The 16,822-nt window shown below is 48.5% G+C and overlaps 2 protein-coding genes across 2 annotated transcripts; both read right to left on the bottom strand.

The window, feature by feature from the left end:
* Positions 1–430: 430 nt before the first annotated feature.
* RPL27 (ribosomal protein L27) lies at positions 431–3,495 on the bottom strand. The gene is made up of 5 exons (XM_035027200.1): positions 3,406–3,495; positions 3,083–3,165; positions 1,948–2,117; positions 598–708; positions 431–510 (listed from the first exon to the last, which is right to left on the bottom strand). Exons 2-5 carry the CDS (start codon positions 3,161–3,163, stop codon positions 462–464), a joined length of 411 nt encoding a protein of 136 aa, XP_034883091.1. The 5' UTR covers positions 3,164–3,165; positions 3,406–3,495; the 3' UTR covers positions 431–461.
* A 4,625-nt stretch (positions 3,496–8,120) lies between these two features.
* On the bottom strand, positions 8,121–16,486 carry RUNDC1 (RUN domain containing 1). Its single transcript, XM_035027198.1, has 5 exons — positions 15,974–16,486; positions 13,266–13,424; positions 12,047–12,245; positions 10,766–10,885; positions 8,121–10,373 (listed from the first exon to the last, which is right to left on the bottom strand). The coding sequence occupies exons 1-5, from the start codon at positions 16,469–16,471 to the stop codon at positions 9,508–9,510; spliced, it is 1,842 nt and encodes a 613-aa protein (XP_034883089.1). The 5' UTR covers positions 16,472–16,486; the 3' UTR covers positions 8,121–9,507.
* Positions 16,487–16,822: the final 336 nt, after the last annotated feature.

Genomic DNA, 16,822 nt, shown 5'->3' with positions numbered 1-16,822 from the left:
GTAACTTCCCGGAAATTCTGACCTACTAAATCTCAGTGGCACTATGGCACTTTGAGGTTGGTCTGAGATCCTCAGATTGGTGGCTCTCGATCCAAAGTAGCCAGTGCCCATGGAGCGGGGCCTGTGGGTGTTCCCAATGGGGGGCAGGGGGAGCAGAGTGGCCCAGGTTCTACTCTGCACCTGTGAATGTCAGGAGTACTCCTTTTTTTGGGAAACAGTTCAGATCACACCTTGCCCAACCAGGGCGTCCAAATGATGAAAGGATGCTCGGCTGAGGATGGAAGTAGTCTAAGTCTCACAAACGCATTATTTCATATATTCTCCCACAGCCTCTCGCCCATCACCCAATGTCTCATCATATGAATGTTCTTCCTTCCCAGTCTAATAATACATGCCACAGGAAGACAGGGATTTTTTTTTTTTTTTTTTTGGGTATTTTTAATGACTGAAACCAAACAAATCTAAAACCGCAGCTTCTGGAAGAACCACTTGTTCTTGCCGGTCTTGTACCTAAAGGCAAAAAAGGACACAATTGAGAAGAACAGTGAAACCAAATTCCCTTCACGGAGAACAGGGCCACCACCAAAGTCTACTTACCTCTCCTCGAACTTGACCTTGGCCTCTCGTCGGGCCTTTCGTTTAAGAGCAGGGTCTCTGAAGACATCCTTGTTCACAACAGTCTTGTCCAAGGGGATATCCACAGAGTACCTGGGAACAACGGTGGGGACGTAAGATCAGCCCACACGCTGTCAGGGCCCTTCACACAGCCCAAGGACTCCTGGGTGTGACACTGGGGTGTCAGGGTCTGTCTCCATAGGAGCAATCCACAGAAGCTGTGCCAAAGTCCCCGTAATACTCTTTGGACATTCCCCATTTAAAAGGACTCCTTTACGTGGACCCAAACCACGGAGATACTTCACATTTCATTCTCGACTTTCCAATAGTGACTATTTTTCTAGCTAAGGACTGTTACTTTATTACATCTCCTTCACTATCATCATGGCGGTTGGCCAGCTTTCTGTTTGGAGCCTTTTTGTTGAGTGTTGTTCACGTGGTGCCTGGGCGGGGGCAGCCGCATTGTGGACAGTGCAGAAGCTGGGCGGCTGCTGAGGTCTCACTGCTTCCCGGCACCCGAGAAACAGCTCTGCTCTTTTAAGACACCTTTGGGAGTCAACATGCAGCGCCCAGCGGCAAACTGTAAGGCACACGCTGCTGGGTTTTGCCAGTCATCGTTCAGGACTCTCAACCACTGTATTTCTGTACAACCTATGCACCAAGATAGTGTGCATGGCGCACAACACTGTGGAAGGCCAGGAACTAAAGGGCACGGCAGCCCAGGGGAATTCGTTGGTGGGGGGTAGGCTTGCTGCCTTTATCTACCATTTTGGAAAGCCTTCACAACTATCCTGGAAAGTGGAAGAGTGGCAGAGAGCAGGCCAGATCCCGTGCCCATGTTTACTCTGAATGCAAACAAATGAAACGATCTTTACCCAACACTTGGAGAATTTTCAGGTGAGGAGACAGATAAAGAGCAAGCTTGGAAGATTTTCCATCCTGCTTGGCCAACTCAGGGAAGTCACCACAGAAAATGGTAGAACACAGCTCCATGTTGGACCAAAGAGGCAACACAGGAAACCACCACCACTTTGTAAGTGACACACTAGAATAGCTGCAAGGTTGCCTTATTCAGCAGGGCAGAAAGGGGTGAAAAGAAAATCCCTTTCATTCCCATTCCTTTTTTAAAAAAAATTCGAGAGAGCGAGAGAGCGCACGCATGCACGTGAGCACAAAGAGGGAGAGTGAGAGGTAAAAGGAGACTCCCTGCTGAGCAAGGAACCAGATGTGGGACTTGATCCCAGGACCCTGAGATCATGACCTGAGCTGAAGGCAGACACTTAACCAACTGAGCCACCCAGGAATCCTCACTGCCATTCTTAAAATGCTCACCTTGTGGGCATGAGGTGATTGTAATTATAAACTTTCACAAAAGACTTGATCTTTGACCTCTTGGCGATCTTCTTCTTGCCCATGGCAGCTGTCACTTTGCGGGGATAGCGGTCAATTCCAGCCACCAGAGCATGGCTGTAGGGACGGTCTGAGGTGCCATCATCAATGTTCTGAACGAGCAAGAATCACATGTCATTGACTGAGGGCCTACTTAGGCCCTGTGCTAGACAGATGTAGGGCATGCATAAAAGGAACACCCCCACTGCCAGGTCTGAGACCCACTATGGGAAAAACCAGGCAAGGCAGACCCTCTTGAGTGCTATGCTAGATTGCACAAAGAGTAATAGGGGAGGGTTGTAATCATTCCCACAAGAATCTGGAAAGGTTCCCGGGAGGGAAGAGATCTAAAAGGAACGATAGCAACATCGATGGAGTGCTTGCTTTGTTTCAAGCACTGGTGCTCAGCACTCTACGCCTCTTAGCTTCCCCTACGACTGCACTGCTAGTGAGGAATAGAGGCAGGACTCCAAAACTGGTGGTCTAGCTCCAGAAACCAGTCTCAGATTGAGGGGGGTCAGGGCAACAAAGGGTGTCCCGCGGCCCCACCACGGCCAGAAGCAGGTGTGTGGCCAGAGCTTAGGGAGCTCTCACCAGAGGCTACAAAACCTAGGTGAAGGGCTAGAACGTGCTAAGTGAGCATTTGGACGGGAAACGATTGCTCCTCTTTTTACAGACTCCAGGCCGCAGCGCTTAACCGTTTTCACCTCAGTGCAATTACTTAACGTCCATACACGTTAGCACTAGAAAGGAATCCCCTACGGTGACTTCCAGAACCGGACGTGACAACACCTGCACGGCGGTGCCAGACACCAAGCGAGCGCGCGATAAACGCTGGCCACTATTATTTTTTCAAACCTCCTCGCTAGAGGACGCGTTATGTGTTAGGCGCCCAATTCCACTCACATCTGTTTTTACTTTGCACCGTCCTCTCTCAAAAGCCCTCCCGCAATGACCCCACCCGCAAGGCTCGGCGAATGCCCCCCAAGCTAGCTCTTGAGCTCCGAGCCTGCAGGCCCTCCGAAACCGCCCAGTTCCCGAGATGCAAGGGCGCAGCAGAGGCTCGCGAGGCTGGTACCTTCACGATGACCGCTTTGCGTCCGGAGTAGCGTCCGGCCAGGACCAGCACCACCTTCCCGGGTTTCATGAACTTGCCCATCTCTGCAGAGGACGGAGAAGGGGCCGATCAGAAACGCGCAAGCCGAGGCCGTCGGCCCGGAAACCGAGGATGCGCTCCCTGCCGTCTCGGCCCAGGCCGTCCGCGGGCCCTGCTCGCAGGACAGGAGCGCTACGAAGCCGCCGGAGACCGAGCAGTGGAAAGCGCCCGGCGCTGCCCCGCAACTAGACCCCCGGGCCGCGGATGGCGGCGGATTGGAACACCCTACCCAAGTCGCTACTCACCGACACCAGCCACCGGAGTCTACAGCAGAAAGGAAGAAAGGACACTTCCGCTAACCTTTCACCCCGGGGAGTGTTGATCTCACTTCCGGCCCCGCCCCTCAAGCTTGCCCCGCCTCTCGAAATCCGTTGTGGGCGGAAGAAGCTCTGGCGGGGAGAGCAGGCCCTGGGCGCTCATTTATTCAAATCAAACTTTATTAGTAGCTTCAGCTGTGGGCAAGAGCAAAGGAGTCCCCTTCTCCCGCATAGGTTGGAAGGGCGAGGAAGGCTGCAAAGCGCGCAGATTTTTGACTCCGCGGCTCTGCCCCATCCTTGGTTGTAGTTCCTTTCTCGGGCGCTAGGAGGGGACACAGTTCGAAATTGACGTTTATGCCTTGCAAGAGTCAGCAAAATAGGACTTCTCTTAGTGTGCACTGTTAGGCGTAAGGAGGGAGAGATGAAGATCAATCGGTCAAGGGTGCTTACCCCCAATATTTAGAGTCTAGTGATGTCACACCCATTACCGGCTAGAATAAGCAGTGACGATGGTGATAATCACTGAGCACCTACTTTGTGCTAGGCTTTTTAGGTAAGTCGACAGCCTATTTAATTCTCACAACTCTGCATCTTGGGTATCTTCTTCCCATTTAGACACGAGGAAATTGAGATTCAAAGAGGATGTTACCTATCCCAGGTTGACCTTGATCAGTAGCATAGATGAGATTCAAATCTAGGTTTGAACCTAGGTCTAGTTGGTTCTCAAACTGAGTTATTTCCCATCACTTACTGGAAGAGTGTTCTTATTTTATTATTATTAAGTAGGCTCCATGCCCAAGGTGGGACTTGAACAGAGGACCTTGAGATCAAGAGTCACATGCTCTACCTACTGAACCAGCCAGGCATACCTGGAAGAGTGTTTTTAGATGGTTCTTTAGCTGTCTTCTTTTTTAAAGATTTTATTTATTTATTTGACAGAGACACAGCGAGAGAGAGAATACAAGCAGGGGGAGTGGGAGAGGAAGAAGCAGGCTTCTGGCTGAGCAGAAAGCCTGATGTGGGGCTTGATCCCAGGACCCTGGGATCATGACCTGAGCCGAAGGCAGACGCTTAACGACTGAGCCACCCAGGCGCCTCCTCTTTAGCTGTCTTCTGAGTTCAAGAGAAAGGAAACCATCTTACAGTTTTTGCTTATCTGAACATTGAAGAATCTACAGGATTGGTCTTGTGCAAGATGTGGGAACAATCAGGGTTTCATCGATTCTCTTAAGGCTCTCCAGGGACCAATTTTCCCTGTAGCCCTCACGACCCCATTCCAATGGTTTATCACAGTAATTATGTACTTATATTTCTTTTCAATTAAAATATTTTGTTTTGGGCGCCTGGGTGGCTCAGTTGGTTAGGCGACTGCCTTCGGCTCAGGTCATGGTCCTGGAGTCCCGGGATCGAGTCCCGCATCGGGCTCCTTGCTCAGCGGGGAGTCTGCTTCTCCCTCTAACCCTCCTCCCTCTCATGCTCTCTGTCTATCATTCTCTCTCTCTCAAATAAATAAATAAAAATCTTTAAAAAAAAATATTTTGTTTTGGGGCACCTGGGTGGCTCAGTCGTTAAGCGTCTGCCTTCGGCTCAGGTCATGATCCCAGGGTCCTGGGATCCAGCCCCGCATCGGGCTCCCTGCTCAGCAGGAAGCCTGCTTCTCCTTCTCCCACTCCCCCTGATTGTGTTCCCTCTCTCGCTGTGTCTCTCTCTGTCAAATAAATAAAATCTTTTTAAAAATCTTTTGTTTTAATTTGGAATATGACATTTTAGAGTTGGAAGGGACCTCAGAGATATCTACTCTGGCCTCTGAGAGGACAGTTCCAGAGCAGCAAAGTCACAAAGATGGTGAAGAAGAGTAAGTTCTCATTCCCAACCCAGTGCTCTTCCCACTACACCATGCCAACCTGCCCATTTCCACCTCTGTGCTCTGCTCCCAGCCTCCTTATCTGCTGCTGCCTCTTTTGCTGTATCTCTCTTGGAAAATATAAACCAGATCCTCAAATCTCGTAATTGCCGTAGACTCTTCTCACAAACACTCTCCAAATCAAATTAGTACTAAATCCTGTGAATTTTTCCTTGTGTTTTAAATCTTTTCTGTCCTTTTCCACTTGCCCCCTAATCTATCCAGCCTCAGATCTTTTTCTTCTCCTCCTCAAACTTTTGTGTGGGTCAGAATTGCTTGCTATGTTTATGAAAGATGGATTTCCAACCTAGGAGATAACAATTCCAGTCTAGAGTGGAGCCATATGATCTATAGAGCTTATTTTGGGAAGCTTCCCTCAACACAACTCTTAAATCCACCATTTATGTGCTTGAAATCCTTCGTTGGCTCTCTATACCAAAGTTTGAACTCACCTCTCCTTTCCTACAGCCTAAATTCCTTCACACCCTCACATACTGCCCTCCCCATCCCCCAACTACTCAAATATCCAACCTCTTCTGAGCCCTGGGGTCTTTACTCAGGTGGTTCCATGTGTCTTTATTCTCCTCCACTGCAGCCAGGCAAAAACCTGTCCAAATCCTATCCAGAGTTCTACTGGGCAGAACCAATCTCTTCCTGCTGTGCTCCCTCAGCAATCCAATCTGTATTTATCTTTATTATAGAATGTATTTGGTTTGCAGGCGCCTGGTGGCTCAGTCGGTTGGGCGTCCGACTCTTGATTTCAGCTCAGGTCATAATCTTGGGGTTGTGAGATCAAGCCCTGTGTCAGTGTGGAGACTGTTTGGGATTCTTTCTTCCTCTCCCTCTGCCCCCCACCCCCCTAAGCTTGTGCACGCACTCTCTCTCAAATAAATAAATAAAATCTTAAAAAAAAAAAAAAAAAAAAGAACATATTTGGTTTGGATCAGTGGTTCTCAAAGTGTGGTCCCCAGACCAGCTGCATCAGCATAACCTGGGAACTTGTTAGGATTGCAAATTTTCAGGCCTCACCCCAGAACTACTGAATAAAAATCTCTGAGATGGGACCCAGCAATTTTTAACAAGCTACGCAAATCTCCAGTTGGTTTGGTATCTCCTTAGTTAGACTGTGTCTTCCTTGAGGACAGGGGGTATGTTTTATTGATCTCTTTCCTTAGTACCTAGCCTGGCCCAGGCAATTGGCAGGCATTCAAGAATGAATGAATGCAGAACACCTTAGGAAACTTTTTTTTTTTTTTAAGATTTTAAATAATCTCTACACCCAATGTGGGGCTTGAATTTATAACCCTGAGACCAAGAATCGCTTGGTCTACCAACTGAGCCAGCCAGGTGCCCCCATCTTAGAAATCTTTAAGAACGCTTTGCAGATCATACTTTTATAACAAAGGAGGCTGCACTTTTATGGATACATATCTATGGCTCTTTTTCATTCTGTTCTTGCATATGCTTAGACCTAGGCTGACTGTTTCCTTCTCTCCTCCCTTGTCCTGTGTGCCTCCCCCCAAGCCTTACTGTCTTAATAATGCAGATCATATCAGTGACTACCAGGTATCTGACTATGGGATGCTGGCGGGCTTGTCTGTTTCTACACATTGCCTTTACGTTTCATGAAGAACTTGGTAGAGCAGCGGCTGTCTGCCCATGTCCTTGTGGCCTAGTCCGTTGGCAGCATGAATTTCTGGTGGGTATGTGGGAAATACCTTCTCTTTCCCAAAGTGATGGTGGAACGAGGTGGTGGATAAAGAAGAGAGAGGAACAAAAGATCTGGAAGCAGCATGATACAATGAGATAACATGATAGAATATAAAGACCATAGGATTTGGATTCAGGCAACTTGAGTTCAAATCTCAGCTCTTCCATTACATAAACGTGGACAAGATGTTTAACTTCAGTTTACTCAGCTATAAAATTGGGAGAATATTGTCCTACCTTACAAATAGTGAGAATTATATTAGAATGACTTATGGGGTGCCTGGGTGGCTCAGTCGGTTAAGCGTCCGACTCTTGGTTTCAGCTCGGGTCATGATCTCAGGGTCTTGAGATCGAGCCCCATGTTGGGCTCCCCACGCGTCGGGGAGTCTGCTTCTCTCCTTCTCCCTCTGCCCCTCCCCCCCACTAGCACGCGCTCTCTCTCAAATAATCTTTAAAAAAATTAGGTTGACTTAAAAATGCTTCCCATTGATGCTAAGCACAAAACCTTGATACAAATTAGTCTTTGTGAAGATTAGAAAAGGATAATACTGGGGTGATCCAGGGCTGTGCCATATAGTTATGGCAGTTATCATCCACCCTAAATGATGTCTAGACAAATGGATTTAAAAGTGCCAGCTCCAGGGGCACCTGGGTGGTTCAGTTGGTTGGGTGTCCGACTCTTGGTTTCAGCTTGGGTCGTGATCTCGGGGTTGTGAGACTACGCACCCAGTCAGACTCTGTGCTCAGCGTGGAGTCTGCTGGAGATTCTTTTTCCCTCTCCCACTGCCCCTCACCCCTGCGTGCTCTCTATTAAATAAATGAATCAATCTTTAAAAATAAAAGTGCCAGCTCCCAAAGTGGCATGTATGGGGAGGTGTGCTGTGGGAATGGGGCCGTAGGCCCGGGTGAGATGGCAGGGTAATGTCTGGGGGAAAGAAACCACCACCAAAGCTGAGCTGATCCAGGGTGGGGGGCCAAGAAGAGGCAGAAAGGCCAAGAGCCAGACATTGCTCAAGGAAATACTGATCTGGATCAGATGGGCTAATAATGCACAGACAGACTTATAAACCAAAGCCAAGAGTCTCTAAGGTCTTTGTAGAGAAGCTACATAAAATACTATGATTTTTATTAGCAACCACAGATATATCATTTTCCACATTTTACACTTACCCTGTTTCACACAGAAAGAGGACTAATTCTAATGAATTATCAATAATACATCTTAAATAACATGTCACTGAAAAAAATTAACTTAACGCGGACTACGCAATAGCACAGACACGAGTGCAGCTGGTAATTTAATACAGGCAACAATGCCGATCAGCAGTATGCAGATCCCATCTGGTTTTCCAGAAAGTGATAGGATACACTTTGCCCATCTTTGGGCAGTCCTGGGGCAGTATGCAAGCTGAATGATAAATATGAACTAAAAAGGCTAAAATACTGAAGGCCAAACAGGATCACTCTAGAGTCAGTTTTACAAGGAAATGCTCAGTCCCTGTCAGCGGTCATCTACTGTAGTCCCAACCCCCTCTGTAGTCCCTACTGCGTGATCAGACCCCCTCCATCATCCAGCCTCCAGGACAAGTGGAATCCCAACCCTGGGAGGAGTTGCTGCTGATCACTAAGGTGTATTCCCATTCACACTTGACTTGGGTGGCAAGGGTTCTCCCGAGGAGTATACCTCTGGCGTATGTACTTTCAAAAAGCCTGGGTCAGCGCCTTGCTGGGAGGTGTGCCCAGGAAAGGTTATTTGCCAGAGGACGTGGTACCGACAGTGGTTGCCATTCCTCATAACTAACCAGCTCTAAATCCAAAAGACCGCCATCTGTGCCGTGAGAAGTGGGCCACCTTGTCAGGAACAGATCTCAGTTCTTACCCACAAAAAAGGGCTCACATTGAAACCAACTTGTGGTGAACTCCCTCAGAAATGCTGTTTTCCGATATCCCCATTCCTAGTTTTAGAAGCAACTGTGGAACACACACAGCCTCCCCTGACCTGGGGTCAGGAAGAAAGGGGTGTCAGCATTCGTAAAAGAATTCAAATTCTGGCCCAACGACTCTCGAACCTGCTCCAAGTGAAGGAATACGCATCCCAGCTGACTGAACGTCTTCCAGGACCAACGACTCACTCATGTCACTCACCACCATAAGGAGAATGGTTAGAGCAATCTGGGTTTTGGAGAAAGCAGATGTGGCACGATGAGGTGGTTCATTAACTGTGTGCCAGAGCTGATTTCTTTTACATCAGCTCAAATATTTGTGCCCATGTGTTACACGCCAGGGCAGACCCTTGGAACGAGAGGGTCTCCAGCATCTCTGAGATGCTACGTTGGCGGGGAAAACAGACTTTGCAGTCATTTGGCTAGAGAGACTGTCTTTAACCCCTCCTCCTCCTCTTTGTTTCTATCCTAGAAGACTAACCATCTACCCCTACTCTACTGAGGAAGGTGCTGGTGAAGGGCCGGGCACTCTTATCAAAAGGCATCTTTGATGTTCTTGAGCTGGCGCACGGCCAGGTCCACGGGGAGGCTGAACTTGAGGCTGCTGAGGCGACTGAGCAGGTTGAGGGCGCTCTCAAAGCCTGTGTGCGCCATGTAGCTCCAGGGCTGGTAGTGGGGTTCGATGAGTGACCCCGACTTGCAGATTAGGTTCACCCAGGACACAAGACGCTGCTCGTTCAGGGCCATGCACACCAAGGCCTTCAACTCCGAGTCTGCACTGCGTTTAAAGGGGTCGTGCTCCGTCAGCACCACATGGATGGCTGTCAGAAGGCTCTGCTTGGGGGTCACAACGGTGCCTCCCATAACTGGCAGGGCAAAGGACTGGGAGAGCTTCCGGGCGGGGGATTCCACGTAAGCACGGCCATTCTTAGCATGGTAGTACTTTACAAAGAGCTCCCACGGGTGCATGGCCTCAGGGGCCGAGGAGAAGGCTGGCAGCAAACAAGCAATGGGGGCCATGACCAGGCTCATCCCTGGTGAGGAGGCGTAGAGTCCGTGGGCCAGCAGGTCCCTGACGGCCACGGTCAGCTCCTTCCGCACAGCCATGGTCAGCTCGTCCTTGCCTCCCAGAGACAGGTCCTGGAGGCTGGCAGAGGTGATGATGTGGTTGTGCGGCTGGTGCCTCAAGGCTAGCTGCTTCACTCTCTCGACTGAGATCTCCAGCCTCTTCAGTAAGGGGGAGTAGTCCCTGTCAGCCTGGCCCCTCTGCCACAGGGTTTGTGGGATCTGGCCCGTGGCGCAACCAAACTGGCTGGCGGCAAAGATCTGGAGCACTGCCAGCGCGCGCCGCACGAGGTGCAGCCCCGTCTCCTGGACCTTCTTCACGTCGTCTGCCTTTGCTGTTTAGAAAATGCAACGGCTCATCAGTGAGGGCCATAATGGCACAGAGGTATATTCAACTAGTCACTAGCTGAGATCTAGTCTTGCTGCTGAGCTACAGCATGGGTCCCACATGAAGCCAAGAGCCACCTAGGAGGTTGCTGGACTTAACTGTTTTGGGTTAATAATAGCTATATTGAGATATAAATCACATGCCATGTAAATCACCCATTTAAGTGTATCAGTCAGTGACTTTTAGTATATTTACAGAGTTGTGCACCCATCGTCCCAACAAGAAACCTTGTACTGTTAGCATCTCCCATTCCCATTCTCCCCAACCCCGTACGCCCTAGGCAACCACTAATCTACCTCTTATCTGTTTAGACCGGCCTATTCGGGAAGCCGTACTTACTCTTGCTGTTTCCTGGAGGCAGTCGGCTGCTGCCCATTCTCGTGGAGCCACTTCCTGTCTTCCCACTGGCCTTGCACTCACAGTGCGCGCTGTCTGCCTGCAACGGGCTTCCCACTTCATCTGTGGTCAGCAGTTACAAAGCGGAGGAAAAAGAATACTTCCTATTGCCTCCCACATGATAAGACTTTTACAAATATCATCTTATTTGCGTGGAATAGTGACTGGCTCAATACATATTTGCTCAATGAGGGAAGCATGAATCATCCTTTCTTGGGTGAGGACAGTGGGGCTAAAGAAGTTAGGAACCTGCCCAAAGACCCAAGGCCAGGAAGTGGCAGAACTGGGATCTGAACTATCTGGCTCTGAAATCCATGTTTTTGGGGTGCCTAGGTGGGTCAGTCAGTGAAATGTCTGCCTTCGGCTTGGGTCATGATCCTGGGATCCTGGGATTGAGCCCCTGCTCCACAGGGGGCCTGCTTTTCCCTCTCTCTCTGCCTGCCACTCCCCTGCTCATGTTCTCTCTCTGTCAAATAAATTAAAATAAAGTCTTAAAAAAAAAAATCCATGTTTTTGGGGCGCCTGGCTGGCTCAGTCCGTGGAGTGTGTGACTCTTGATCTTGGAGTTGTGAGTTCGAACCCTACATTGGGTATAGAGATTACTTAAAAATAAAATCTTTTTTTTTTTTTTAAGATTTTATTTATTTATTTGACAGAGAGATAGTGAGAGCAGGAACACAAGCAGGGGGAGTGGGAGAGGGAGAAGCAGGCTTCCCACTGAACAGGGAGCCCAATGCGGGGCTCGATCCCAGGACCCTGGGATCATGACCTGAGCCCAAGGCAGGCGCTTAACCAACTGAGCCACCCAGGTGCCCCTAAAAATAAAATCTTTAAAAAAATAAAATAAAATCCCTGTTCTTTCCATTCTTCCATGCTGGCTCCTTTACTGAGTGGTCAAACTTCCTACATAGCATATTGAGAACTGGTACCTTTAGGTACCTTTAGGTACCAGTACTTGGATTATATATAATTATTATTTTTTAAAGATTTTATTTATTTGAGAGAGAGAGAGCACGCACGTGCACATGCACAAAGGGAGAGGGAGAGGCAGAGGGAGAAGCAGACTCCCTGCTGAGCAGGGAGCCCGATGCGGGGCTCGATCCCAGGACTGAGATCATGACCTGAGCCAAAGGCAGACTCTTAACCGACTGAGCCACCCAGGTACCCCTACATATAATTATTATGACATCTGTTCATGCTTCTCTTCCCATCCCCTCCTCTGACCTTGGATGAAGTTGATGAACATCTCGAGGTCTCGGATCTGAGTTTTCAACTGTTCAACCAACTGTTCTTTCACTCGGGCTGGGTTGACAATCTGAGCCACAGCTGTATCCACACGCTGCCGGAGCTCCTCAGTGGACAGTGAACTGATGTCCTCATTCAGATTCATGTCCAGTTTCTTTATTAATTCATCTATGATCACCTATCAAGACCACAAGCAATGAGCACAGCCTTTGGAATTTTCAGGGAGAGGGTTAGGAAGAAGGAGAATATTTGCTAGTATGTACCTTTAAATGAAAATCAAAGACAGATAGAACTCCCAAATTTGTGAGAGAAAACGATGCAACTGCTGATCAAGGTGAGAGTACAGAGCTACTTTCTCCTATAGTAACAAGGGCCCTTGGTTCCTCTCGGACAGAAATGGCTCCTCTCAATGGCAAATTTTTTCTTCTTCTTTTTTTTTTTAACTGCAAACTTTCTACCAGGCCAGGCAACTTTCAGGAGAACAGTATGAATAACCCAAAGTGGCTGATGATCCAAAAAGCCTCATAGTTAGCTTCCCCCAAGGCCTCCAAGAGAACAAATACTGACTTCCCTTAGTGTCTAGTCCTCTTCCTCCCTTCTTGCCCCATTCTAGGCAACTAAACAAAAATCTCTACTAAACATCAAAGTGTGTTACAGTCAAAATACCCTAGTGACAATATCTGGAACAGTGTGAAATCCAGATAATGTAACTCCAGCTCAGTCAGAGAAACACCCACATCATAGTGGGAGACAAACATGTTAGTAGGGGAGACTGCAGCTGTATTTTGCTGGCAGGTTACCTGTCTACCCAGGTGTTGCTTAAATAAATACGGCGTTAAAACCAGTCTGGATCCCTGGAATATTTATCAACTGGTGGTGGGGAAAAAAGCTGATTTACATTGTAGGATGTGTCTAAATAGAACTGTTTTAATGATCAAATGAAAAATTATTATTATTATTATATATTATTATTACTAATAACCACCCAAAAGAAAGAGCTCAATTATCATATTATAAGGCTTTGGAACTTGTGTTTCCATGTGTGAATAAAGACGTGTCCATTTCTCTTTGATATGGGCCAGCAAAGGGATTCTCAGTAAGGCCAAGGGTGAACATGCGAAGAAAGAACGTCCTGTGATCGCCAGCAGGAACAAGGTAACCTTAGGTAGAGGTGGAGGAGCCTCTAGTCTCTGCTCACCCGCTGTCTTTCCAAGACCACGGACTGCGGCAGGGAGTCGTAATTACCCTCTTGATAAGCAAACGTTTCCAGGTCATCTAGCTGGGTTTTGAGCTGTAGTATAAGTTCCTTCTGCTTCTCCCTTTGGGCTTCCAGACGTTCCCGTTTTTCCTGTTCACTCTAAGACAAGAAAATACTTAGGTCTATTTCACAGGAAAAGGAAAAATCAGGGCACATTACGAAGCCTCTCAAGCTAATAATGACTAGTGAAACATAAAATGTTTCCAAATAATCCCAATGAAATACAGAATTCATAGGCTAGGTTCAAAAATGAGAATAAAGATTTCATCCAGGGCAATTTATTAAATGTGTTTTCTTTAAGAAGGTATTTGTCCCTTATTAGAAATAGGATATGAATACAATGGAACCTTTTGTTAAGATAGCTTCCCCCCACACAAAGGTCTAGTTAGGATTGAGACAACTTATCTTAGCCAAGACAGCCTCCCAGGAACTAAACATGCCATCCTCCACAGCCAATTACCACAGATCAACTCCTGAATACTTTCTGCAGCCATATTTTGCAAGAGAATCTAGAGATAAGGGTGTAGAGAAAGGATTTATAACTCATAACCAGTTTTCTTAAGGTTCAAAACCCCGCCAATGTATTACAGACTTCTGCAAAATCAAAAGAATTAAAGCAGATGCCTGGGGCAGTGAAAAAAAAAAAAAAAAAAAAAAACCAACCCAAAAGCCAAGTAATAGGAGTGGGAAGGTAACCATGTTTAAAAAAAAAAAAAAGAGGGCGCCTGGGTGGCTCAGTCGTTAAGCATCTGCCTTCGGCTCAGGTCATGGTCCCAGGGTCCTGGGATTGAGCCCCACATCAGGCTCCCTGCTCGGTGTGAAGCCTGCTTCTCCCTCCCCCACTCCGCCTGCTTGTGTTCCCTCTCTCGCTGTGTCTCTCTCTGTCAAATAAATAAATAAAATCTTAAAAAACAAAAAACAACCTCTGGTAAGTTTCCCCCACCAGTGACTCCTTTCTCCACTGTTGGCCATCAGGTAGTTTCTGCATTTAAATGATTAAAAACCCTTCAGGGTGGTAAAGTCTTGCCAATGTATTCTCAAATACTAGCTCTTCCTTAACTTTCTTGAGTGCCAGAAACAAAACAAAGCAAAACTAGCACGTCCTGTGCAGGTGTAAGGCTGCATTTTAAACCAGCAATCTATAGAATATTAACTTTAACTTTCAAATGGTACTTACCAAGCCCTCCAGAAGATACGAGAGAGAATAAATGAAAAACAACACATTAACTTTTTGTTCAAGCTATTTAAAAAGCAATCCTCTTGCTTTAGCCTTACTCAACATGAAAGCAAGCCTTTTCTCAGGATACTTCCTCTCCAAACCTGAGTGTTGTGGTTTCTTAGAAACCTACTGTGGGAGGGCCTAACTATCCTTCAGGCTTCCTAGATCTCCCTAGGCAAAGCTGACCGTTTCTCCATCTGTATTGTGTACACACTTCTCTAGCTCATGCCGCACTGCAATTCTTTGTTGAGGATTCTGTCCCTCAGTCAATGAACTCCTTTAGGGCAAAGGCTTTGATTTTGTACCCCCAATGCCTAGCACCATGTCTGGTAAAGGGTAAGCTCTCAATACACATTTGCTGTAGGCTACTGAACTAAAACAAGTACAGAACAACACATTCCGAATAATGAGCTCTGACCAGAAGAAGCTGTCTAGCCAGCGCAAGGAGAAAGAATGGGGAAAAACTGTATGTGGAGAGAAGGGTGGTACAGTAAACACAGGATTGCGCTGGAAACATTCCAGATTAAAATAAGCAAGTCAAATTTGCTACTGATAAGTCTTCTTGGTTAAAACCAATTTAAGTGGGAAGAAAGGCATAAGTGGGTTGTAACTTGAAGAATGAAAAGGTGGAGAAGACAGCAAGTCTCTTCAACACCTCCAACAAGCTATCTGCAACTGTGCACTTCCAGAGAGTCAACGACTGCAAGGAAATGTTCTCTTGGCATGGCATACAGACTCTCATTATTCACTGGAGGCTAACTGAATGCATCTTGTCACAGTAAAGGGGCTTCATTTATAATATCTAGTTATTGGGCAGGATGGGCAAGGAGGTTTAAAATATCAGCTTCAGGAAATGCATATAATCAGGAGTTGTATTTCTTTCAATTACTAAGTGATCCTGCCGTTCACCAAAGCTCCCACCCACACGAAAGTCTAAATATTAAAGACGTTTTCTAGATTCCAGGAAGGCAGGTACAGGCAGTACATCTAAGTTTCCATGGATTCCAAGTCACTTACACTTCATTAGCCAATGTTCTCAACCCCAGGTCGGGGGACTTATCAGCAAATGTCCTCGGGTCTTAGGTACATTATGAGGCAACGGCAAGGTGAGCGGGAGCAGCATTGCTTTGGTTGGTTGCTGTTCCCCTCTGAATACTCCGCTCACCACTCTTGTGTCCCGCACGTCACCACACCTGCATCTCTTTCCACACTTCAGATAGACACCCCTCACCATCAGGTTCCCAGGCCTCTCTGTCCTCCTGCCCTTCAGCAGGACTGGCACACCTGTCTCACCTCCTCGTCTCGGACGCGCGTAGTACTCACCCAGACCGGCCGGCTTCTTACCACTGCTACCTCCGTCCCGGTCAGCATCGCCACCCACCCAACCCCCTATTCCCATGTCCTTCGGGACCCGGCCCCAGCTGCTCACCTGGTTCTCGCCCCGCAATCGTGGCCGGTCCCCTGGCAGCCCATCGCCATCGTCGCTGGCGGGGTCCTCGGGCCCCCAGTAACCCAGGACGTGCGGGCAGCCGCGGAACGCGAAGTCCTCGAGCTCGCGCAGGAGGCGCTGCTGCTCCGCGGGCGCTCCGCGCACCACCTGGCGCAGGCGGAACTGCACTTGCGCGAAGTGCGAGGACAGCGCGAGCAGCGCCGAGTCCAGCCGCCGCCGCTCGGCCCGCAGCCGCCGCAGTGTCCGGCCGGGCGAGTCCGGAGGGGAGCCCGGGGCCGCGCCGGGCTCCTCGGCCGCCGCCTCTTCCGAGAACGCGGCCGTCCCAGGCCCGGCCTCCGCCACTGCCCCCACCGGGGCCCAGCGCACCGCCTCGCACGGTGGCAGCGACTCCTCTTCCTCCTCCTCTTCGTCCTTCGCCTTTGGACCAACAGCTGTCACCACCGTTACCGGCTCCGCAGCCGCTTCGACAGCCGCCATCTTCCCGGAAACGCCGTCGCACGTCAGCCGCGCCCCCTCACTGCCATGGCAACGGCGCGCTGTCCGGGAAACCCGAAGGCGCGGGTGGGCGGGGCTTATGCGACAAACGGTTCACAGTCACGCGGGGCGGGCCTTCCCCGGGGATTTAATTCGGGCCAATAATTTTTTATTGAGCGCCTACTGTGAATCAGGCACAGAACGCACTAAGCGTTGGAGAAACGGATGAATGAAGACAGGGACAAGTCATTCGTTGTGCATCTAGTGTGGCCCTTGTCCTGGTTCCCCGCGGGTGGGTCGTCTATTCCTTTTTTTTTTTTAATAAAGATTTTATTTATTATTTGACAGAGAGAG

The sequence above is a fragment of the Mirounga leonina genome, unplaced genomic scaffold (genome assembly GCF_011800145.1).
Source record: "Mirounga leonina isolate KUSES-001 unplaced genomic scaffold, KU_Mleo_1.0 Mir_200, whole genome shotgun sequence".
NCBI classification, from domain to species: domain Eukaryota; kingdom Metazoa; phylum Chordata; class Mammalia; order Carnivora; family Phocidae; genus Mirounga; species Mirounga leonina.
The sequence above is the reverse complement of the archived record's forward strand: the minus strand, read 5'-3'. Positions and strand labels throughout refer to the sequence as shown.

Excerpts from the sequence above, each read along its gene's own strand:
- RUNDC1 (XM_035027198.1), bottom strand. The coding sequence starts at position 16,471 with ATGGCGGCTGTCGAAGCGGCTGCGGAGCCGGTAACGGTGGTGACAGCT. Across the intron at positions 13,425-15,973 it reads GATTGCGGGGCGAGAACCAG|AGTGAACAGGAAAAACGGGA; the intron begins GTGAGCAGCTGG and ends TTCTTGTCTTAG. Across the intron at positions 12,246-13,265 it reads TGGTCTTGGAAAGACAGCGG|GTGATCATAGATGAATTAAT; the intron begins GTGAGCAGAGAC and ends TGGTCTTGATAG.
- RPL27 (XM_035027200.1), bottom strand. The coding sequence starts at position 3,163 with ATGGGCAAGTTCATGAAACCCGGGAAGGTGGTGCTGGTCCTGGCCGGA. Across the intron at positions 2,118-3,082 it reads GCAAAGCGGTCATCGTGAAG|AACATTGATGATGGCACCTC; the intron begins GTACCAGCCTCG and ends TTGCTCGTTCAG. Across the intron at positions 709-1,947 it reads AATCACCTCATGCCCACAAG|GTACTCTGTGGATATCCCCT; the intron begins GTGAGCATTTTA and ends CGTTGTTCCCAG.